General features: G+C 49.3%; 10 protein-coding genes across 10 annotated transcripts; 4 read left to right on the forward strand and 6 right to left on the reverse strand.

Annotated features, from left to right (window-relative positions):
• Positions 1 to 101: 101 nt before the first annotated feature.
• On the reverse strand, positions 102 to 380 carry N7519_007120 (uncharacterized protein; the record flags this gene model as incomplete). The annotated part of the gene is made up of 2 exons (XM_057293896.1): positions 102 to 290; positions 315 to 380. The coding sequence occupies 2 exons, from the start codon at positions 378 to 380 to the stop codon at positions 102 to 104; spliced, it is 255 nt and encodes an 84-aa protein (XP_057148707.1).
• A 117-nt stretch (positions 381 to 497) lies between these two features.
• Positions 498 to 1402, reverse strand: N7519_007121 (V-type proton ATPase proteolipid subunit; the record flags this gene model as incomplete). Its single annotated transcript, XM_057293897.1, has 8 exons — positions 498 to 534; positions 586 to 671; positions 730 to 814; positions 870 to 976; positions 1050 to 1132; positions 1210 to 1222; positions 1278 to 1295; positions 1355 to 1402. 8 exons carry the CDS (start codon positions 1400 to 1402, stop codon positions 498 to 500), a joined length of 477 nt encoding a protein of 158 aa, XP_057148708.1.
• A 778-nt stretch (positions 1403 to 2180) lies between these two features.
• On the forward strand, positions 2181 to 6040 carry rom2 (putative Rho guanyl nucleotide exchange factor (Rom2); the record flags this gene model as incomplete). Its single annotated transcript, XM_057293898.1, has 4 exons — positions 2181 to 4881; positions 4935 to 5365; positions 5437 to 5868; positions 5951 to 6040. The coding sequence occupies 4 exons, from the start codon at positions 2181 to 2183 to the stop codon at positions 6038 to 6040; spliced, it is 3654 nt and encodes a 1217-aa protein (XP_057148709.1).
• Positions 6041 to 7693: 1653 nt separating this feature from the next.
• Positions 7694 to 9149, reverse strand: aspA (uncharacterized protein; the record flags this gene model as incomplete). The annotated part of the gene is made up of 6 exons (XM_057293899.1): positions 7694 to 7928; positions 7986 to 8588; positions 8641 to 8728; positions 8799 to 8915; positions 8973 to 9042; positions 9129 to 9149. 6 exons carry the CDS (start codon positions 9147 to 9149, stop codon positions 7694 to 7696), a joined length of 1134 nt encoding a protein of 377 aa, XP_057148710.1.
• Positions 9150 to 9769: 620 nt separating this feature from the next.
• On the forward strand, positions 9770 to 11177 carry N7519_007124 (phosphatidylinositol-3,5-bisphosphate binding protein HSV2; the record flags this gene model as incomplete). The annotated part of the gene is given in 5 exon segments (XM_057293900.1): positions 9770 to 9878; positions 9906 to 9991; positions 10003 to 10158; positions 10245 to 10601; positions 10656 to 11177. The coding sequence occupies 5 exon segments, from the start codon at positions 9770 to 9772 to the stop codon at positions 11175 to 11177; spliced, it is 1230 nt and encodes a 409-aa protein (XP_057148711.1).
• A 231-nt stretch (positions 11178 to 11408) lies between these two features.
• N7519_007125 (IST3 family RNA-binding protein) lies at positions 11409 to 12307 on the reverse strand (the record flags this gene model as incomplete). The annotated part of the gene is made up of 2 exons (XM_057293901.1): positions 11409 to 12186; positions 12252 to 12307. 2 exons carry the CDS (start codon positions 12305 to 12307, stop codon positions 11409 to 11411), a joined length of 834 nt encoding a protein of 277 aa, XP_057148712.1.
• Positions 12308 to 12684: 377 nt separating this feature from the next.
• N7519_007126 (dynein family protein) lies at positions 12685 to 14663 on the forward strand (the record flags this gene model as incomplete). Its single annotated transcript, XM_057293902.1, has 6 exons — positions 12685 to 12853; positions 12943 to 13113; positions 13173 to 13555; positions 13626 to 13719; positions 13779 to 14389; positions 14457 to 14663. The coding sequence occupies 6 exons, from the start codon at positions 12685 to 12687 to the stop codon at positions 14607 to 14609; spliced, it is 1581 nt and encodes a 526-aa protein (XP_057148713.1). The 3' UTR covers positions 14610 to 14663.
• A 428-nt stretch (positions 14664 to 15091) lies between these two features.
• On the reverse strand, positions 15092 to 16848 carry N7519_007127 (spermidine synthase; the record flags this gene model as incomplete). Its single annotated transcript, XM_057293903.1, has 3 exons — positions 15092 to 15493; positions 15553 to 15859; positions 15911 to 16848. 3 exons carry the CDS (start codon positions 16846 to 16848, stop codon positions 15092 to 15094), a joined length of 1647 nt encoding a protein of 548 aa, XP_057148714.1.
• A 299-nt stretch (positions 16849 to 17147) lies between these two features.
• On the forward strand, positions 17148 to 17883 carry N7519_007128 (uncharacterized protein; the record flags this gene model as incomplete). The annotated part of the gene is made up of 2 exons (XM_057293904.1): positions 17148 to 17286; positions 17429 to 17883. The coding sequence occupies 2 exons, from the start codon at positions 17148 to 17150 to the stop codon at positions 17881 to 17883; spliced, it is 594 nt and encodes a 197-aa protein (XP_057148715.1).
• A 1197-nt stretch (positions 17884 to 19080) lies between these two features.
• Positions 19081 to 23064, reverse strand: N7519_007129 (uncharacterized protein; the record flags this gene model as incomplete). The annotated part of the gene is made up of 8 exons (XM_057293905.1): positions 19081 to 19202; positions 19309 to 19588; positions 19647 to 19718; positions 19754 to 20695; positions 20748 to 20783; positions 20846 to 20994; positions 21729 to 22586; positions 22626 to 23064. The coding sequence occupies 8 exons, from the start codon at positions 23062 to 23064 to the stop codon at positions 19081 to 19083; spliced, it is 2898 nt and encodes a 965-aa protein (XP_057148716.1).
• Positions 23065 to 23190: the final 126 nt, after the last annotated feature.

Below are 23190 nucleotides of genomic sequence, written 5' to 3' on the forward strand. Positions count from 1 at the left end.
GGTCAACGATCATGCGCGACTCGCGGTAAAAGGGTTAAAAAAAGGTGTATGGAGACCCCGTTAGCGCGCCACCAATCGGCAACACAGGTGGATTCCGCGTTTCAGATGATAAAGAACATTGAGGTTCGAGGGTTTGAAAGAATCTGGGGTTTGAGAAAAAATCGCGGGGCAAAGAGTTGTAAGAATGTAAGTTCTGCCTCTGACGTATTTGCTATTGGGGGCGGGGCTGAACGGGAAGAAACTACGATGATAAACCGGACTTGAGCTCGTAGCTTTGATTCGACCGGATTCTATATAAGATCTTGTAATTATACACTGGAACTTAAGAATGCATTCGATTCAGAAATCAGGTCCATATCTCGATCCAGTCCCATGGCCATTATCTGTCCTAGTTACGTTTTTGGTACACGTTAGATGGTGTAGTTCGAGCTTAGGATGGCCGGTAGCGGACGAGAAAGTGTTGCTCAATGAGTTGTTGCATGAAATTCGCTCGGTGCTCAAGACTTTGAGTTTAGGATCAAACCGACAATCAAGCTAACCACCGTTAGTAAGAGTAATCTAAAGAACCTGGACTCAGAAACATACCCATAAAGTCCAAGAACTTCGCCGAAAATCAGGATGAGAATCATTCCCACATAGACCCGAGACTGCTGCATGTATGCTCGAACACCCTAGAGTAGCTGTTAGGGCTTCAATAGTCCTTTCACGTTGCGCATATAGGGTCCTTACTGCATCACCCACAACTCCGATTGTATAACCAGCAGCCACACCCGTAAGACCAACTGACATTCCAGCGGCAAGATGCATGAAACCTCTGTGCAGTGTCAGCTTGTTTCAAGCTCCACATCCACCGAATTCTTAAAACGTACGTGTACAAACTCATGTTGGTTGATGGGCCCACTGCTTGCGCAATGAGCACGGCGATAACGAGACCGTAAACTGCAATGATACCGGACATAACAACGGGGATGAGGGACTGCAGTCATGAACTCAGTTAGCTACCGTCCTGTCCACCACGAAACGAGTGAACCTGTGTAAATATTTCTTACCTTCATGATGAGGTCGGCCCTATAAGTTCCCACACCTGCAATTCCAATGCCAGATTTTGCTGTGCCATAAGCTGCTCCTGCCGCTGTGAGATTGTAAGCTGTTGTCCGAATACCTAGAACCTAGAGAGCTAGCTCCATCCACGCGAGGTATTTCACGTACACCCGAAGATCATCTATAGGGAACTGTTAGTATACAGTTGAATCGGAATGAAGATATAATCAACTCACCGCAGCGGCAATGCCAGCCTAGTTATAGGAAGCCTGTTAGTTTATCAACCCCAATGTTCTCGGGACCTTGAACTCACGAAGGAGAAGAACGGAGCGAACTTGGGCGCAAGGTCACTGTCTGCCATGGTGATGTTAAAGCAAGACTAATCTTGCAAAGAATTACAAGAATAGAAATGAGAGCTGTTTGATACAAGATCAAGAGCAGGGATAAGTTCCTGTTGATTGGGATTCGGGGCTTTGGGGTGTTCCACATGGCCACTTCGGCCGCCGTAGTCCTTGCCATTGTCTGGGCGGTGACGATACCGTACCTCTTGTATTCCCGATCTCGACCCTCAAAGCTATATCACCGGCAGATTAGGAGGCTTTGTATTGAAATTACTATACCGGCCTCGCCGTCACCTTCGCCATCCTCGTTCTCCTGGGTCCCTCCCCCCAGTTTACTGCATTTTCAACAACTACCACCCCCACCTTCAACAACTATACCTTTTTACTACTCACCTCAAATCTTGGATGATGCTGAGGGCATGAAATCGAAAGGAGCCTTGACTTAGTTGCGCTCACGGCTCCTGGCGCTTTTCCATTAATACCGCTTTGATATTGCCTTTAAATTCCCCATAACTGAGGGGAGTTATGGAATATTGAGTCCCATCAGTGCTTTGAGACAATCTATTATTTCTTTCGAGGCCATTGCCTACGGGGCATTTTCTTTTTTTTTATCTCACTCCACCTCTATTGTTTCTCCCGTTGTCTACGATCTTGAACAGACTATCGCGACGCCCTGAACGCTCTCCACGATCAACCCGGATACCCCTTTCGCCTTGTTCGCACCCCGGCATAGATATACCTCGCATATCCGATTAAACCAACCGATACTCGTCTTGGATCGCTGACAATTTGTGAAAAATGGCGGATTTGGGGGGTCAACGTAGCCGGAATTACCGGCCTCACGGACCCGCCTCGTCCACGCAACGGGATGCAGCGTATTCTGATATCTTCGGAGGCGCACCACCCGCAGGACGCTCTCATACAATGAATTCGCAGACTCCGCAGTTCTCACAGGGTCGCGCTCATACCATGTCATCGCATGTCGTACACCCCCAATTTCAGAGACCGCCGCCGCCGCCAACACGGCAAATGCCAAATGGACATGGGCCGCCATCGGCACCACCAAATGGATATCCTCCACCCCCACCGTCTGGACAGTATCAGGCCTACAATCCAGGAGCATCGGCGACAATGGCTTCACATCAGCTTCCTCGACACAATCCAAACACCCAACAACGCTTTGCTGCCTACCCTCGACCTCAACGCCTCGAGTCAAGACCAGGCCCTGCTCCGCAATACCCAGATCCTAGGGATTTCAGTCGTCCTATGCCTCCTCCTGCGCTGAATTCCGATTCGACCCGGTCAAGATCAATGGCAAAACTAAGCGGGCCGCCTTACCAGACCCCGCCAAGCAACTTCAACCACACCTCTGCCACTGCCTCTCGCCGTGAACAGTATCATTCTGGGGCTCAGGTCACGCAGCTCGGACGTCCTGTCCCAGAAAAGCATGCGAACGAGCGAGCTATGTCTATGACTTCTTGGTCATCGGATCGGGATCCGCATATCATGAACAGCGGAAGGTCAATCCCATACCGCAGACCTCCGTCAAGTCACGACCAGCAGATTCCAGTAAGGTACGACTCAATGATGCAGCCCAGTCCCGACGAGTTCGTCGCATCTCGTCAGCCAAGCGATGCGTCGCAAAGATCTCGGACTATGTCTATGGCATCCACTGTTGCGCCCGATCGGACGATGAGCGTTCAAAGCCAAGCCACACAGGGCACACAGGGCTCCTCCGGCAAAGCTACCCTTGTTTCTAGGGATTCGCAACGGAAAGTTCCGGTGGTCTATCCTGCTATGCTCTCTCTTGTCGCTGAGGTCTTCAGGGAAAAGATTTCACTCGGCGAACGACAGAAGAACGGTCTTTCGTATCAGAACGCATTCTCGGGCACTGACTCGGTGGACTTGATCGCCTCCATCATCAGAACCAACGACCGCAACCTCGCTCTTTTGCTCGGCCGTGCGCTGGATGCTCAGAAGTTCTTCCACGATGTCACATATGACCACCGTCTTCGAGATGCACCCGGAGAGGTCTATCAGTTCAAGGAAACAATGGGAGAAGACAAGTCGACAATCGAGGTTAATGGAGTGTTCACTCTCCTGACTGAATGTTATTCTCCCACTTGCAACCGGGACACTCTCTGCTATTCTATCGCTTGTCCGCGACGACTCGAGCAGCAAGCCAGGTTGAATCTGAAACCTGAGCCGGTACTGGGAACATCGGAATCCAAGACTGCCCTGCCCCCCGATGATGATGACGACAATGATAACCAAAAGCTGTGGATTAGCACAGTGCCCAAGGAGATCTCGGACTCGGTTGATGATCACGAGAAGAAACGGCAGGAGATTATCTTCGAGGTCATGTACACGGAGCGTGATTTCGTCAAGGACTTAGAATATTTGCGGGATTTCTGGATGCGACCATTGCGCGCTGCTGGAACCACCACCCACTCCCCAATTCCGGAACACCGGCGTGAGAAGTTCATCCGAACTGTGTTTGGCAACTGTTTAGAGGTCCTCAAGGTCAACAGCGCTCTGTGTGAAGCCCTGAATGCTCGACAAAAGGAGAGTCAAGTTGTTCACACCATTGGCGACATCTTCTGTCAACATGTCCCTAATTTCGACCCTTTCATCAAATATGGTGCCAACCAACTTTATGGAAAGTACGAGTTTGAAAAGGAAAAAGCATCAAACCCAGCCTTCGCCAAATTCGTCGAAGACACGGAACGTCTCAAGGAATCTCGGAAGTTGGAACTAAACGGTTACTTGACGAAGCCTACAACTCGTCTTGCAAGATACCCGCTTTTGCTTGAAGGTGTTTACAAGAACAGTGCGGATGGCAATCCTGACAAAGAAGATATTCCGAAGGCCATCAAGCTGATTAAGGACTTCCTTTCGCGCGTCAATGCCGAAAGTGGAAAAGCGGAGAACCATTTCAACTTGGTCCAGCTGAACGCTGCGCTGAAGTTCAACTCTGCGGACTATGTCGATTTGAAGCTTACAGAAGAAAATCGACAAATGCTCATGAAGATGTCATTCAAGAAGACCACAGCCGACAGCTCGGATGTTACTGCGTATCTCTTCGATCATGCCGTCCTGCTTGTTCGCGTCAAAACGGTGAATAAACGGGAGGAATCTCGAGTTTATAGGAAACCCATTCCTTTGGAGCTGTTAGTTATTGCGCAGATGGAAGAGGTTATCCCACGGCTGGGTATTGCCAAAAGACCTTCATCCAGTCTCCTGTCGAATAAGGCTGTCATCAATAATCCCCCTCCTGCCAAAGATGGCGGACTGCCGATCACGTTCAGGCATCTTGGCAAAGGTGGTTATGAGCAGACTCTTTATGCCACAAGCGCCGCCACACGCCGGAAGTTTATCGAAGCGGTAGAGCAGCAACAACAGAAACTGTGGGAGCGAAACAGCAATTTCTACAACAAGACGATCCTGAGCGAGGGCTTCTTCGCAGCGGTCAACCGAATCAATTGCCTTGTTCCGATCGGTAAGTGCAAGATTTCTTGTTCACCTCAAGTCTCACTCGCTAACTGCTACCAGATGGAGGTCGCAAATTAGTTTACGGGACTGATAATGGTATATTTGTCTCTGAACGCTGGCCCAAAGACAAAACAGCGAAACCGAGAAAGGTTCTAGAGGCTACCCAGGTCACGCAAATCGACACTCTAGAAGAGTACCAGCTGCTGTTGGTTCTAGCAAACAAAACACTTTCTTCTTATCCTATGGACGCTCTTGATTACGTTGAGGGCCAAAACAGCATGGCAAAGCGGCCCAAGAAAATTCAAGGACATGCCAACTTTTTCAAAGCAGGCATTGGTCTCGGTCGTCATCTTGTTTGTTCAGTCAAAACATCCGCACTATCAAGTACAATTAAGGTCTACGAGCCGATGGACAATCTGGCAAAGGGAAAGAAGAAGTCTGCTGTCAGCAAAATGTTCCAGGGCGGTCAGGATACCCTCAAGCCATTCAAGGTTCGTATTTTCTGTTGCATATTTTCTGTTGCATATTTTGTGGTTCGTTTCATGCTAACACTTTCACCCAGGAATACTATATCCCTGCCGAGTCTTCTTCCATCCATTTCCTGCGTTCTACTCTGTGCGTTGGTTGTGCACGTGGCTTTGAGGTGGTCAGTCTAGAAACAACGGAGACGCAGTCTCTCCTTGACCAGGCCGACACGTCTCTTGATTTTGTGGCACGGAAGGAGAATGTGAAACCCATTCATATTGAGCGTATGAACGGCGAGTTCCTACTCAACTATAGTGATTTCTCATTCTTCGTCAATCGCAACGGGTGGCGAGCCCGTCCGGACTGGAGGATCGCCTGGGAGGGCAACCCCAACTCATTCGCGCTGTCCTATCCTTATATCCTGGCATTCGAACCCAATTTTGTTGAAATTCGACACGTTGAAACAAGCGAATTGACGCACCTTATGACCGGCAAGAACATTCGCATGTTGCACAGTTCCACGCGCGAGGTAAGCTATTCCAGGTTTTCTCTTCTCAGAGGTTTCTCTGGGGTGATTCTATCACTGATCAGACGCTAACTGGTTTTCGTAGATTATCTATGCCTATGAAGATGACCGGGGCTATGACACTGTTGCCAGTTTAGATTTCTGGACCAACAAGCCGCAGCCAGCCGCTGTATAATGTCCGACGGGTGCATGCCACAACGAAACCTGCTTGACATCGCCGCTTTGACGCTGTCACCCGCTTCTCTCTTCCCGGGGAACATTAGGGACTTCTCTTCCTAAAGTTCTCCATGAGATTAATCCTTCGCTGGGTGTGTCATCCCACCACGCTCGCAAAGTCGTGGATGTACGTATGTATTATGTTGTCTCTACAACAGTTCAGCCAACCATCCACGTCTACTTGGCAAACACCAATCCCTCCCTTTCCTCGACACCAATTACAACATATGGGGGTTCTTCCCGTATTTTCTACGCAATGTACAATGGAGCGCAAATACCACTTCTTGCGTGTCTGCTTTCTTGCTTTTGGCTGCGTTTCTCTTCTTTTTTTTAACTTCTTGCGGACTGCATTTGCTCCCTTTTCTCTTCTTTTTTTAAAATTTTTTACCTTTCTTTAGCTCTTTCTATCTCCGGCTGTTTCCTTCCGCATGGCCATATTCTCGAAACGTCTGCGTTCTACCTGTATCGTTTTGAGTTCGAGGGATCTTTGTTATACTTAGCAATTTCCATTGATGTGAATGGCACCGTTGCATTTCAGATGAGGGGATTGTAGTAGACTTAAGCTTAGTTAATGTGCATATTCGATGTTCTTTCGTGGTCTTTTTACATTCCCTCATACTAGCCAGAATATATAACACGGCATGGAGCAACAATATATTATGTCATAATACTATATCTCTTCATGTTCGTTCAGAGCTGGATGATTGGTCCATATGCAACTAGAAATAAATACCTGGGGAGTATACGGACGAATTTTAAACCAATAAACGAGGAAGTGTGAATTGGACACCATGTAATCGTCCTTGCTGGCGAAGCCCTAAACTTGGACCTCTTCATTCCCTAAACACAAGGTCGAGCAAGCCCAACATAACTAGCATGTTCAAGCTATGTATATTCATGAATACTCTGATGTCTACAAATCAAGCAGGTTGCTACAGATAGTACAAGGTAACCAACTACGTTACCAGAACTAGAAAAAATGAAAGCAAGCGAACTAGTCGGGTACTTTTTCGTCCTCAATTACTATCGGGTTAGGAAGACAGGCGAGGAGAAAGGATAGACAATGAACAAGACAGGAGCCACGAACGCAAAAAAGGAAAACAAGAGAAGAGGGAATATTGCTGCGCTGCGGACTTTGGACAAGAACAGGAGTGGAAGCAGAGGAGATGAGGAAATAGAAATGACACAGCAACATATGACGGTGGCAGCTGGGATGTGATGGAAAGGAAAAAAGAAGACAGGAGGGCCTGGACACGGCGGAAAACATGTGCTAGAAGGGAAACGCGAGCGAGATGTATCGAGGCCGGGGATCCCGGAAACCAGTAAGAACAATTCCCAACTCAACATAGTTCATTCTCCCATTGGTAATGAGAAGCATTGCACCCACAATTCGTGACCGGAGTGCCGTAATCTATGTTGAGGTGGCCCATCCCCGCGGAGGTAAGAAGAGAAGAAGAAAAAAAAAAAGCTATTAACGTGAATAAACAGTCAATATTATCCCATAAACAAAAGCCAACTTTGTTTGTGCCATAAGAAGTCCATGCTGGCACAAACGGTATCACATTGCGAACTGGCGCCCCGCTGAATGAGCTGTATCGTCGACAGGGTATATCTAGGCCTCTCCGTTGGCTCCTTCCTGGGTCTGCTGCTCGCGCTGCATGCGAGCCTCGATCTCTCGGAGCTGGCTCTCGCGAGCCAACAACTCCTGTCGCTTCTCAGCAATCTCACGCTGTACCTTGATTTCAATCTCACGGAGCTTCTCCTCCTCGCGGCGGAGTTGCTCCTCCTTGAGACGGACAGACTGGTTGGCAAGATCCTCGGGGTTCATAGCAGAATCATAGCTAGGGCTGCTCCATGCGTTAGCGGATTGATCACAGAAATTTCTAGTACCATGAGAAACGTACCCAGAACCACCATCAACGCTCTTGCTGAGCTTCTCAGTACGGTAGTTCTCATAGAGGAAGTCGTGAGTGATCTCCTTCAGGTCAGCCAGGTGGCTGTGAAGCAAAGCGCTACGGATAGCCAAGAAGTCGGAGTGACGAGGGTTCTCAACCTCGACGACACCCCATGGGTACTGGCGCGCGCGCACTTTCCGGTTGTCAATCTCAACGAAGTCTTCCGAACCGACGATAGCGAAGGGCATCAGTCCACGGAGCTCGGCATTCTCCTCCACAGTATCCTCATCATCCTCCTCGATGTCGTAGGGGAAGTTGTAGACGGGAATGCGGTAGTGTTCAATGTCCTCCATGATCAGCTTCTTTGACTCGGCCAATTCGGCGGGAGTGAGTGAGTCGGCCTTTCCAATGACAGGAATGACGTTAACACGGGGAGAGAGGCGCTTCATCAATTCGATATCGAGTTCACGTAGACCGTGGCCGGTGGGTGTGATGAAGTAGAGCAGCACATGCACTCGGTTATCCCTGAATCGAGGGTTACGCTTAATTCGCGACTCCTCTGCAAGAATATCATCATATTGGCGCTCAAGGTAACCAACAATCTCGCCGAAGCTATCCGAAAAGTCAGTCCATGATCATCTGTCGGGTAACTGTGTGTACGTGCCTGGCCTCGTTGTCAATCTGGTCACCAAATCCGGGGGTATCGACGATGGTCAGGGAGATGCGGGTTCCTTCCTCATCCAACTCGAGCTCTGCCATCCCGGTGTCAGTATTGATAGCTTTGAAATAAGCGCCGTGTGCGGGGGGCCGATTTCAACTGACCGACAGTCACGGGCTTGATACGGACACCCTCCTCAAGGTGAGCATTGGCAGCATCATCGGCATCCTTGCCCTCCAGAACCTGCTTGCCGCAGAGAGTGTTGACGAATGTTGTGCGGCCTGTGGAAAGGAGAACCGGTTAGTCCCTGGAAGTCGAGTAATTCGTCTCAGACATACCTGTTCCACTGGCGCCGCACACCATCAAACAGAATTGGATTCCCTTCTTGACATTCTTCTTGCGACGAATCTTGATCTACCCGGAACGAGTACGGGCATGCAATTAGCTTGGGAAACTTTTTAGGAAGGAAGCTTCCCAATAAAAGATGTACATACCGCGTTGAGGGCTGACGACATTGTGAGCTAAAGAATTAAAGAAATGTAAGAGAAAGAAGACCAAAGGAATTAATAAAAGAAGAAGGGTGTGAAACTTGGCTCTCCTGAGAGTCTGGAGAGAGTAGGGGGGGGGGGAGGAAAGACAGTTCGTGTTTCCCCCTTTCCCAAATGGGCGGCCAATCACGGGACAGCTCTTCTTCTCCAGTCTATTACTTTACTTCTACAAAGCTCTTGATCAGTCCCAATAGATAAATGGAGGTAGGGGAAAAAAGGAAATGTAGTAAATTGTCAATTATACGGGTATTCCTCATATTCTCCATGTACAATATTGCCTTCATTCCCATCCTCCAACGCCGAACATCAACTCAGGGGTTGATCAAAGTGGGTCGCTGCTGGCAACCGTATGATTACCTAATCATCAGCCTGAGGTGTCGAAGTGGATCTCGCCCGCATTGCTCTTATCGATTAAAGAAGCTCGGGGAATCCCAGACATCCTGTGAAGGCATTTGAGGCATTATAACCTGAAAAGATCATTAAGGATTCAATATCTATTAAGGGCAGGGGACTTCTTATACAGTCTCTACCCACATCTATTTATTTGATCAAGAATATCCTTTCCCATGCTTCATTAACATACAGCAATGAATACCCGCCAATCTATCGATGAGTCCACCGGACCATATTCACTCTCCGCAACATTTAATCATGATAACAGCTGCTTCTCAGTGGGTTTGGACACGGGATTTTGTGGTAAGAAATGCTTGAGTTAGCTGCCAGGAGAACCTTGGAAGAAGCTAGCTTATATCGTGAACTATGGAGCTCAGGCTGATGAACGACTCGAACAGTATATAATGCCAACCCTTGTGAGCTCAAGGTCTTAAGAGGTAAGCGAGTTATCGTCAAGTTGATAATGTACAAATATATTGAAGAACTTACCCTGACTGTCTTATTCGCATTTAAGATTTCAATGCAGGCATTGGGGTGGCGGAAATGCTTGGCCAGTCGAACTACTTGGCCATTGTCGGGGGTGGTAAGAACCCCAAGTTTCCACAGAACAAGGTAAGAAACTATTACCAGCACAATTTGTGAGTATCTTAAACTCACAGACACCCTTAGTTGGTTATATGGGACGATGCCAAACAGAAAGCGGCCATCACACTTGAATTCCGCACCTCCGTCCTTGGTGTCCGTCTCTCCAAATCAAAAATTGTCGCTGTTTTACTAAACAGTGTCCATGTATTTGCATTCTCCAACCCTCCCCAGAAACTCTCGGTCTTCGAGACCTCCGACAACCCTTTGGGGCTGGCCTGTCTCGATAACAAGGTGCTGGCCTTCCCCGGCCGGTCTCCGGGCCAGGTCCAAATGATAGAGCTGGAGACCGGCAACATCAGTATCATACCCGCACATAGCACACCGTTGCGGGCTATGGCCCTGAGTCCCGATGGGAACTTGCTGGCGACTGCGAGCGAGGCCGTGAGTACTCTTACACTGCAATCATCTATGAGTAGGATATTGACGTCTGTACAGGGGACTCTGGTTCGTATATTCGCTACAGGAAATTGCACAAAGCTGGCAGAATTGCGACGTGGTGTTGACCACGCAGTGATATTCTCAATTTCCTTTTCGCCGTCCAATAATTTACTGGCAGTAACATCTGACAAATCAACTCTCCACATCTTTGATATCCCCCACCAGCAACCTGCTCGTCGCAGTCAGTCGCCATCATCAGCATCCGAGGAAACATCTAGTCACAAATGGGGAATCCTTGGCAAGATTCCCCTGCTTCCTCGTGTCTTCTCGGATGTATATTCATTTGCCAACGCACATTTTGAGATTGGCGAGCAAGCCAACCTGGGCTCGCCACATGTGCCACCGATCGGGTCATCATATGGTCGGCCTCAGAAAGGCCTCATAGGCTGGTGCGATGACCACACTCTGTTGGTAATCGGATCTGGAAAAGAAGGGCGCTGGGAGAAATTTGTGATTCGAGATGGCGAGGAAGGCAAGAGATATTGTGTGCGGGATGGCTGGAAAAGATATCTCGGTTGACAGAAATTCCCCAGTCTGTCATAACAAGGGTAGTATATAGCACAGCAAATAACGAACACCTTGTCCGCAGCACAGCTCATTGCCAGCACCAAGCACGGATTGCATCACTTGCTGGACTGGGAAACTTTTGATTTGCCAGGGTGACGCAAGTCACAATGAGAGAATCTCGGCAAGAAATATGGATAGCACCGTAGATAACCTTGGAAGACTTTATCATATCTCATACATCTTTCAATGGCGGCGATCATGTCTATCCCGATCACTTCGGTGTCTTCGGGACTCGGGCGAGCGCGATTTCCTCGGTGACCGGTCCCTTCTAGATTTCTCTCTTTCGGATGACCTATGACGAGATCGTCTGTGCCTATCTGGAGAACGATCGTCTCGATGTCTCCGCTCGCGAGGAGAACGGGAGCGGTGTCGGCGATGGTGCCGGCTTGAACGGTCTCTGCTATCGTCGCGTCGGCGAGCCGACTTCTTGGTGCTGTTCCACAACTGGATTGCAGAAGCGACTTCTTCTTTTTTCTCCTCGATGAGGAATTCTTTCATCGGGTCTTCCTCGTCATGGTTCCGAATCAATTCTTCCAGCTCCTTCTCTTCTTTCAGCATCGGTCGCCTCTCTTCTATTTCGGCTCTCCTTTTCCGGTTGTCATCCTTGCCCTTATCCTCGCTGATTACCGGATCTCCCATCAACCTGGCAACATTGTCCTGTTCTTCTTCGTCATCCTTCCGCTTGTAGCGCGCATGATCTACTCGAAGCAAACGGCCCATGACAGTTGCACCACCGAGGTTATCCACAGCAAGATCTGTACTGCGCTGGTCCTCATACTTCAGAAAGGCAAATCCCTTGCTCTTGCCTGTTTCCTTGTCACGGACTAGATTGACATGCACTGGTTCTCCGTACTGTGAGAATATCGTAATAATGTCACCTTCGGACAGATCAAATGGAAGTCCTCCGATGTAGATATAGGCCGTGTCGCGGTAGTCTGCGTGCCATGATGCCTCTGGGGGTCTATAAAAGGTAACACTGTCAGCGCGGAAAAGAGCTTCGGGGCACTTCACATGAGCTCGACTTACATCGCATGCTCAAGCTCACGCTTATTGAGCGCCTGGACCTGGCGAATAGAATTCATTGGGGAAAGTGCGTGAGAGAGAGAGAGAGCAGTTTCAAGATGTGGCAGAAGTTGGAGAGAAAGAAATGTGGAGCCCGCGCGGAACCGTAATAATCAATTGTTTACGGAGACGCACCTTTATAATGCAAACTAGCCCCCTGCTCGACGTGCCAGAAAAAGACCTTTCTCTCTTTTTTTCGTGAGTTGCAATCGAAGACCCTTTCGCAAGTAGGGTTGTTTCCCACTGGGCCTCCATTTATCCATCTTCCTCGGGATTCCCCTGACCCGCGACGCTGCTTCGCCTTTCTCCCCCTCCGCCTCCACATTTCCACGCGCACAATATTTCCGCTGTGCTACGGTAGAGACAAACATTTGGAAGGGTGAATGCCCTTTGAGGCATGGTGGGACTAGAAACGATGTCCTCCAGTCCGAATCCCGGGTCGAAAGCGGCCGGAACGAGCAGTCGACCAACCAGCAAAGATGGCTCCAAGAAGAACATTTGGTCCTCTCTATTAGATACTGTTGCCAACGGCAAGCGCTTGCCTGAGAAGAACTTGCTAGTGCTAGGTTAGTGCCTGTCTCCTCTGAGCATCTCAGTTCTGCTCATCCTTATTGCCTTTCGATTCTTGGACATGTCGCTAATAGCTCGATGATAGGTGGTACGCCGGACAGCCAAAGGGAATTTCTAGATACTTTTTCCGCGGACACGTCTGCAGACCCTAGCTTAGCAAACGACAAACGGAAAGGCAAAGGGAAAACACCGCCAATCGCCAATCAGTTTGCGCTTGGATACACATATCGAGATGTCCTCGATGCGGATAAAGAAGGTACATGGGAAATTCACTCTTTTACTAGCTTCAGCTATGCTAATGCTCTTCTCGTGCAGATACCCTGGCCCGCGTCTCGGCCTACCTCCTGTCCGAGCCGTCTCCGTCATTCGCACCTCTCCTCAAACCACTCCTGACCCCCAAGTCCGTCCCGGAAACACTGGTTGTCATCCTGATGGACTGGTCAGACCCATGGACGTGGGTTCGAAGGCTAAGAGAATGGACGCGTCTGCTACGTTCTGTGCTTGTTTCGCTTGACGATGAAACAAAATTCGTTATGGAAGAGACCATGACTGAGTGGCGTGATCGTAAAAGGGGAATTGATCCCAGCTCTGCGGCTGCAGGCGGCATATCAAACTCAAGTGGTCCAGTTACAATACCTTTAGGACCTGGTGAATGGGATGAAGGCCTCGGAATCCCAATGTGTGTTGTCTGTCAAGGGGTACGTACACTCTTATCCAGAAATCAATTGCTGGTAAAGCTTTGCTGACTTGGGTACTCGATTTTCTCAGGCGGATAAGATCGAGAAATTGGAGAAGGACCACGGATGGCATGAAGAGCAGTTTGATTTCGTTCTCCAGTTCCTCAGAACGATTCTTCTGAAGCGTAAGGACTTGATTACCCTGTGTTTGGCTTTTTTGGGCTCTTTTCTAACCGCCAGACAGACGGTGCATCGCTCATCTATACTACCCCATTCCTTGCAAACTCTCTCCAGGGCCTGATCCATTCTTCTCTGGGCATACACTCTCTATTGAAAAGAGAATCATTAAAACATAATGTGATCGACCGAGACAAGATTCTGGTGCCAGCCAACTGGGACTCATGGGGTAAGATCCGAATTATTCGGGAAGGATTTGACATGGAGGGAGTGTCGACAGCGTGGTCAATTGAAATCCAGGACCCTCCCGAGTCAATCTATCAATCCACAGACGACAACCCGCAAAGCGAGAACGGCCTAGCAGAAGAAGGTACAAGTGCAGTGACGATGTTCGAACAGACGATCACCGATCCCAAACGAGGCATAGCCAACCCTCACGGCAACACGACCAAGATCGAAATCGAGACCACCGACCTCCAAGATTTCTTCGCAACCCAAGTGGAGAAACTGGAAGAACTCAAAGCCAAGGATGAGAAGGAGAATGCAAACCAGCCAACCCCCCAACTGGAAATGTCTCCCATGGCCGACGAAGGCAAAGTCAACGATCACATCGGCCCTGTACAGTTCAACATGGGCGGAATCCAAGTGGACGCCGATGATATGTTGAAAAAGCTTCGGGTAAGCACCCGGCCAGCACGGCGTCATCACCCTCCCCAACCCAGGACATAGCTAAATATTACCCCAGGACCGCGAGGCTAGCCGAACCATGAAGAAAGAGAGCCCGTATGCAGGCACCGGCGGCAACGATGAGAAAGCGCACAACCAAGCCCTGGCGAACTTCTTCGCTGGCCTCGTCAAGAAGCCTTGGTCCAGTCCCCGTGGAAGCCCCTCGGCTTGATTCATTCTTTTCTCACTGTATTTTAGTTCTTTGTGCGTACATAATACAGAGGCCGGGACTCGCTCCTGGCGATGGGCCGGGTGGTTTGATATATGGAGATGAAAGAGCTATTGAGAGGCCTTTGACTGTGAAGGGGAGGCAGTCACTCTGTTATTCTAGCAGTGGATGGAGGTCCCGTGGCTTTTCGGCAGGTGTTAGATAATGATACCAATATGAAGTCTGATTTGTTAGTCTAAATGTCTTCGCAGCAATGTGGAGGACGAGACAAGTACGGAGTAGATTCGCTCTTTGTTGGAGTTATAACTGTTAAACGCAGCCCCAAAATGCTTCTTAGTATAACTAAGAGTTTTTTTTTTCCCGTAGTCTATTTTACTATTATTTGGTAACTACTTTTCCTGTACAATCCTCTGACATAGATAGCAAATATAAAACCCATGAAGTGTAATTCGATCTTCAAATTTTGCTCAACTTCCTTTCAACACTTACCAGTTCTCCCACACAGCATCAGGCAAAACCTTCCGCATAATAGCCCAATGCTTGAGCGCACTGCGATCCTGGAACTTGTGCAATCTTCCAACCTCCTTCGCCCACAGAATAGATCTGCCACCCTTGGGCCAAGTGGAAAACATGGCAGCGTCAAGTTCGTGCTTGGGAACAAGATAGCTTTCACGGGACCTGCTGCGTAGGAAGTCCGCCGGGACAGGGTCACGGAATTGAACCGGGGTGCTGGAGCTCTTCTTGCAGAACAGAACCATGTTGGTGAAGTCGGTGTCTTCGTCCTCTCCGGACGGCGCTTCGCGGAAGATGCGGCAAGATGGGAAGACGGCCATGATGGTGCGGACGATAAGGCCGGTTGGGTAGAGGGTCAAGTCACCGGCATAGTTCTGGAGTTTGTTCGTTAGTGTGTGGTTTAGTTGGGGGCTTGCTGCTTGCTGCGACTCACAATGGCAATGGCACCGTCTTCCTTGAGCAGCGAGTGGAGGCCTGACAGGAACTCGTATGTGAAGAGTTCGGCGGGCTCGGCGCCTCCGGTAAATACATCGTGGACGATGTAGTCGTACTGGGGTTTATTGGAAGAGGACTCTGCTTTCTTGACGAATTTTACGGCGTCTTCAATGACGGGGATGTGGTTTGGCGGAAGGTTGAAATACTGAGTGGCGAACTTGTGCACCACAGGGTCGATTTCCACGATGGTAGTTTCAATGCCATGTTTGATGAGCGCAGAGGGTGTCGTGCCAATTCCGAGACCACTGCTTTCTGTCAGTAAACCGGGCGATTGACGCTTTTTGAATGATTCTTACATGACCAGCGCCTTGCTGTCTGCGTCAACGCGGGGAATGCCATGATCCGGCTCGACCAGACGGACAGCCTCGAGCATGGCAAAGATTGCATAGATAGGATCTTCCACCTCAGGCCGGTAGCCTGGTGCCAGCTTGGTCCACTGTCCACCGAGCAGACTGTGATCGCAACGCATAACGCGGAATCCGTCATTCTCGTTTTCCAAAACAGAGATGTATCCAGTGTAAGCTTCCTGTCGTGCCAAGAGAGAGTAACCTTCGTGCTCAATTGCAGAATTGACACCACTCATTCCAGCGAAATGGACGTTCGAGGTCACTGAGAAAATTATAGAGGGAATGGCCAGGACCAGCCATTTTGACGGAATGAGCGCAGAGTAACAGGCGGCGAGAAGCATTTGCATGCCCACTCTGGTGAAGAAAACCGAGGTTCCAACAATCCATGAAAGAACAAAATGGGCGATGTGCTCGCCAACCGAATAGAACACATATGTACCGATCAAGGGCACATGCTCGACAATCAGGTCACCCTGCGCTTCAAGTCTCAGAGCAGTCTGGATTTGCTTTCCGGCATAGGCGACGGTCAACAGCACTAGAGGATAGTAACCGCAGAGTTCCGTGACCACCGGGCCTGTGGGGTTGCCAATCTTGGAGCTTTGTTGCTTGATGAAGTATTGGAGTGTCGGAACCCAGAATGCCAACACAGGGAGCATGAAACCACCGAGACGACCAAGACGCTTGAGAATCTTATCTTTCAGTAGCCATCCGACTCCGCCGGAGATGGCCACTCCAAAACTATGGAAGATATGCGCTGCGTAGGATCCATATATTGGAGACAAGACAAGCTTCGAAAGGGGCGAGTAGAAGGCAAGCAGGATCAGCAAAACCACGCCGGTAGTGAACCGCCGGGCATCAATGTGCTGCAACATGTCCTGGAGAGACATGATTTCCAGCTGACGCAGTTCTTGATATAGAAATAATCAACCAAGATAGCGCATCTGCAAGCTTGTTAGCAACCTGAAACTGTGTCCTTTCCCCCCCTATTGCACTTGACATCCAATGAATAATAAAGAAGTATTTTAAATCAGATCCTCGACTTACACGTTCAGAACAGACACATATCAAAATAATCTTCAAACGAGAAAAAAGTTATTGCGGAGATGAAGGCAACTTTTGCCGCCGAGCTCCGCGTTCCCAACTTCCATTCTCCTCTCCACCTCCACACTCTGAAACACACCGAAAGATGCCACATTTCCCCAAGGATTCCGGGTTTACAGTCAAAGATGCACCCAGCGCGCAAAACGCTGTCAAAGTCAAAAACCGTCGCAAGCGGTATCTGGACTTACACCCAGAATACTTCTCGGCGGGGCTTGAACTAGCCGGTCCGCCTGCTCTCTTCTCTCCCATTGCCAGTTGATTATTTTATACATTGCTCGGCCTGCTTTATCGCTGGTGCCAGCTGGCTTTGCATACAGAAGCGAACAAAAAAGAAACACAATGCTAATCCTGCTCGACTCTCCACAGACCCGTTACTATACGATCGCCTCATCCGCCGATTCCAGACAGCACAAGAAAGAGAGGCCGAGGGACGCGCGAAAGGGTTTTCAGGTGTCTTAGAGACCGACCTTCTGCGGTCCGAGGCCAAGATTGATGCGATCGCAAACCCGGATCCTAACGCTATGATGAGCTACACTCGCGGCCCAGATGGGGAGATCCTCGCCGAGGACCGTGATGAAATACCCCCAAATAAGGAAGAAGGCGAGCGGCTCTGGCGCTGGGAGATGGGACTACGTTTCATGCAGGGCAATGACACTGATTTCGATTACAAGACGGTTGATGAAAATGACGATTACGATGATCACACGGATGAGCAAGACCAGTATTTCGAGGATGAGGAGCCTGAATGGGTGGTTGACGGCACTTGCGGGGACGACGCTCGCCCAAATCTGCAGGGTGAAACAGGCATTCAAGATTTCTAGATTTAGAAAGACTTGCACGTGTTCTTCCTGGCCTGTGGGTTACAGAGAAGTTTGCTCGCTGGTTACACGTGATGCTATACAATATTGCTCGTGGTGGTCTGTCGACTACCTCTGAAGTATCCCGCCCTGAAACGGCCAAAAAGAGGGACTTGGCCCTGCTTTCGAGTCTCCTGCCCCATCTACAGGTCTCTGTTCGTTGTTATGATGTGGATGTGCCGGCACGATCTAAAATTGTCTGCGATGGCCGCTAGTTGCCACGAGCTGCTATCCCGAGAGACAGCAGGTGCTCACACTCACACTCACGTTCACGCTCACGCTCACACCATCGTTGAAACCCTCAGTTCTGTGAGGACGTTCCGGGTTGGACAAATGATACGATTGGTCGGATTCCATAGCTGGTCCACGCGATCACTCTTTAGACTCAACAACAATCTTCAGCCGCTACGGCCTCTGTGCTTGACAACATACCTTGTGGGATTAGAGTAATCTGATGTATTTGGCCTCAGATGATATTAGGGACGTTATTGGTAGGAAAATATCAGTATCTTTCCATGTTTATGCCTTTGGTTCCTTCCAAGTTGTAGGGTACTGCATTTGTGACAATATATGGATTTGTCTACTCGACCTCGTGGTTCACCTCGGTAGCCTTCTTTATAAGGCCAGAATCAGCGATTATCAAATCGAGCAGGCCTCAGGTGATAGCGTCGCGATCACCTGGGCGAATGCGTTTGTCGTTTGTCGTCCCCCGCCTTTGTTTGCCGCTGCCTTAAAGCCACTGGAAAAATATAAATACCTGGTCCTGTCCCCCCCAACTTCCTCTTCTTCTTTCTTTCTTTCTCCATCCCAGTGCAGGTGCTTTACACGTATCAGTGAGGAGAAATCCGAGATCGTGTTTTTGCTGGTTGAAAACTGCCAACCTGACCGCTTCAAGCAAGCCTTCGCGCATGCTTGGGAATTTTTGAAACCACACTCCTCAACTCCTTGACTCTTGGAGTCCTCGAGTTTGAATTTTCTTCGGGAGACGTCTGCCACCCTCAAGTACACGTACTTTAGGTCATCCATGTACTTTAGGTCATGTACTTTAGGTCATGTACTTTGGTCTTCTCACTACTTGTAACTCAGTATATACAGCAATACAAAGCACTCATCAACTTAAAAACTATGTAAAAGTCAGGCCTTGTCCTTTATGCTCGCTATTCATGCAGCGCTCTTGGCCAAAAGTGCAATGGCCTTCTCCCTGAGCTTGAACTTCTGGATCTTTCCACTTGCTGTCTTGGGGAAAGACTCCAAGGGGCCCAAAAAGAAGACATGCTTCGGAACTGTAAACAAACAAAACATCAGCTCAGTCCCCACGACAATTGTCAGGATAGTCCAAGACCGACTGAAAACGACGTAAACGACGCAGTTGTCTGGGTTACGACTTACTAAGATGGTTGCTGAGCTTTTCACGCACCCATTGCTGGATCTCCTCAGCAGTGACCGTATTTGAGCTGTGATCCCGAGGAACAACGAAAGCAGCTACTGCCTCGCCATATCTCACGTCAGGGACGCCGACGACCGACACGTCTGCAACGCTGTTGTTGGCTAGCAAGCAATTCTCAATCTCTAGGGGGTGTATGTTCTCGCCACCACGGATGATCAGATCTTTGATCCGTCCGGTGATGGTGATATATCCATCTGGTGACATGGAAGCTTCATCTCCAGTCTAGAACCACGAGGTCAGAGAAAACCAGCTTTACTCGAGCCAACGAAATTGAACTCACATGCATCCACACTTTGCCAGAATCATCCGGAATCATCACCTCCGCGGTCTTTCCTGGATCGGCCCAGTATTCCTTCATCAGCAGGTACCCGCTGACTGCCAACTCACCCCGTCTCTCTCTATGGGCAGAATTACTTTTTTGTCCACCGGGTCCACGATCTTTGCCTCGACATGTGGCATGAGCCTTCCGACAGAGTAGATCCGCTTATCAATGGGATCATCCGTCGTTGTCATAGCCGAGACGGGACTTGTTTCCGTCATTCCATAACAAATAGTCAGTTCGGTCAGATTCAGTACCTTATGCAGCTTTTTCATTATCTCGGCAGGAATACTGCTTCCAGCAGCGATGCCCGTGCGAAGATGTTGGAATCCCTCGCTGGAGACGACCCCCGTCTCGATCAAGCTTAACTCCTCGAGAAACATTGTCGGTACACCGTATAGCGCGGTACATTTCTCTTCTTGGACAGCCTCTAACGCAGCACGAGCATTAAACGATTCACTGGGGAAGACGATGGCTGAGCCGTGGGTTGCTGTCGCCATATAGCCTAATATACTGCCGAAGCAATGAAACAACGGCGGTGGGCAACAGATAATATCGTTCGGCGTGAGAAGCATGCGATCACCAATCTGAGAGCCATTATTCAGAATGGAGCGATGGGTGAGGCATGCTGCCTTGGGCATTGATGTGGTTCCTGAGGTGAACTGGATATTCACAGTTTCATCCGGCGAAAGGGTTCGAGGAGGAAGCGGGCTGCCGTCTGCAGTAAGCTGGGACATAATAGATGCATACTGCGTCAAGCTTTTATAGGACGATATATCCACGCGGCCTTCGGAGTTGTCGACCATAATGATATTTCTCAGAGATGGGACAGATGCGGACTCCAAATTCGACTTGTGGAGGTCTTCAACAAGGTCATTGAGTAACGGAACATTGCTGCGTGGCTTTTTTCGTGGCAGATTGGACTCTGTGCTGATTAGGAGATGACTAGATTCCAGGTGACCCAGGGCCGCAATCACTTGTGCAGTATTGAATGACGGGTTGAGCGGAACCTATTGGATTATTAGGCCCAATGATCCTACGACAATGAGAGGGCTGACCTACCAAAACGGCACCAAGCTTGAATAACGCATATGTTGCCTTGTCAAGGATATTAGCCTCCCTCTTTTCTTCCTACCCATTTCCGCGGTCACCCAACGTACCACAGCGTATTCCATCGAGTTCCCAAGCATGACTCCAACCCGCTCACCCTTCCTAACACCCAGTGATTCCAGCCCCCCGAGCGAGAGCATTGCTTCTTGTGTCCAAGGAGGCATAGGTTGCCCGATCATTCTGATGTCTTGAGACAACCCTTGACAGTATAGTTAGTATCTCAAGTCTCAATTGTCCAATCTTGCGACAGGGATCTCACGCTGTTCTATCTCCGCATTCCGCGACAACCTTGGCGAAGTGTTCGCCAACTGTGGACTCAATCAAGGGCGGCTAATTGAAAGCAATATTGTCAGAGACATTTTGCTCCCCATTGTACTTGGACAGAAGATACTCACACCTGATGGCCCCCGTGCGTAGCTCTCTGTCAGTAGCCCTCTCTTGACCAAGGATGGTTGCTGAAGGATTCTCTTTCCCCCAAAGGCAGACCTTCGACAGGATACGCGACCTCTTAGGCCAAGCCCTGTTAAAATTCCGCTGTAGCTCATGTTCTTATTCCAATGCTAGCTTGACCAAGGTCTCATGACTCTGATGGCGATTGACTGTATCGACTATAAAGGGCACTACAATATGTAGCAATTAACCAAAAGGGGAGTTAGAAAGGGATTGAAGAGTGCAAGGGCGGAGTAGGTCCGCGGCATAGCTTTCCCCGCACTTTTGGACGTGCGGGGATCCCGAGGAACTAAATCTACATTGGCCTTCTAAGGTTGGAATGTATTAGGATAATAAAAAAACAATGCTATATCTATATTCATACTTTGCTATCAAAATCAGTCAACTCCAAAATCCAAAATGCATAACCTATCAGAGGATTAGCCTATTCCTAGTCAGTCCCAGAACCATCACAGTGCCCGCATAGACAGTCATAGTCTTTACCTCCCCAGTAGGTATCACCATAGCTAACAGTAATCTCTTCAAAGGGAAGAATGTCACGAAGGGCATCAACTGTGCACACAACTCGGTTTCCAATGGTGCGAACCGTGAACTGCGTCGAGGGCCGGCACGAGTGGCTGATGTAGCGGGTCCAGTTGCCAAACTGGTGGGGGCAAATTGTACACAAATTGCGGGCTTTACTGGATTTAGGTTTATCATCGTTTTGCTGCAGGGGATAGACCTCCTCTACGGTAGTGGGAAGGAGCTCACCCATGAATATATCGAGAGAATCACCACGCTCGAACCTCGTCAGCGCTCGAACACCAGTACCCGTACCGGGGTATTCTCGCAGTTCAACCAGCTCTCCTGCCCGAGCTGGCAAGCGGCAATCACAAGAAACAGGGCTGCCACATAAAGAGCAAGCACTTCCGACCTTGGTGGGAGTGCCATTGGGCGTATGGCGAAGCGTCGGGTCCTGTTTCTTGCCGCCCCACTTCTTGGGATCATAGATACTCTCGTTAATGTGTTGCTGCAACTTGCCGTTATAGGTGGGCTCCTTCAGCTTGCCATCAAGCGTGATAACCGTGTGGTGGGGGTGGTCGACTTTCCACTTCATGTATGTCTCGATTTCGGATTTCATATCTGGAAGTCCTGGGATGGGGTAGTTCTGGTGGGCGCAGAGAATGTTACGCCACTTCAGGGCACGGCTGTGCGCATAAAGTTCAATACTCAAGAAGTTTTCTTGAATCTTCTGGAGCAGGAACCCCCAGGTTCTGTCGCTGGCTTCTTTGATACCCCGTCGGAATGCTTCAGCATGGGAACAGATAGCAAACATCTTCCATCCGAGCCCAGTAACAAACTCTAAGAATCTACTGTTAGGTGTGATGGGTTGGAACTCACCATGTTCCGCCTTGAAGGATTCCACGCGGGACATGTAGTAGCTGATCTCCCGCTCCACAAATCCTTCTGTGAAGACAAACATGTTGGAAAAAGTCTCTTCACAACCGTAAGCTTTCTCTTTCGCAAGTATCTCAAGATTGCAGTAGGCGTTGATGTCATGGTACACGGCTTGGATGATATCAGTAGCTTCCTTGTTTGCCGTCTGGTTCAGAGCATCTTCAGAGCCCCAGGGTGGGAAAAGCTTCTTCAGGTCGACAGGAGAAAAGGGAGTCTTTCCGCCGGCCTTCCTCTCGGTGGTCTTCCTGTTGGCGGTCTTCCTGTTGGCGGTCTTCCTGTTGGTGGTCTTCCTGTTGGTGGTCTTCTTGACCTTCTTAATGGCGGTCCTGCGGGTATTGACTGTCTTAGTCGCTTTGTTTGCGTCCTTGCGGGTTGGAGCCATCGTGACTATATAATAAAACAATTTATAAAGGCTTGTAAAGGTGAAATTGAAATGCTGGATGCTGGATGATGTGTTGTTTCGAATGTGTGATGAATGATAATCTGGCGCGGAAAAGAAGGGTCTTTA

This window comes from Penicillium mononematosum, assembly GCF_028829835.1.
Source record: "Penicillium mononematosum strain IBT 11891 chromosome Unknown utg000003l:1.0-8172316.0:1.0-8177699.0, whole genome shotgun sequence".
NCBI lineage: Eukaryota > Fungi > Ascomycota > Eurotiomycetes > Eurotiales > Aspergillaceae > Penicillium > Penicillium mononematosum.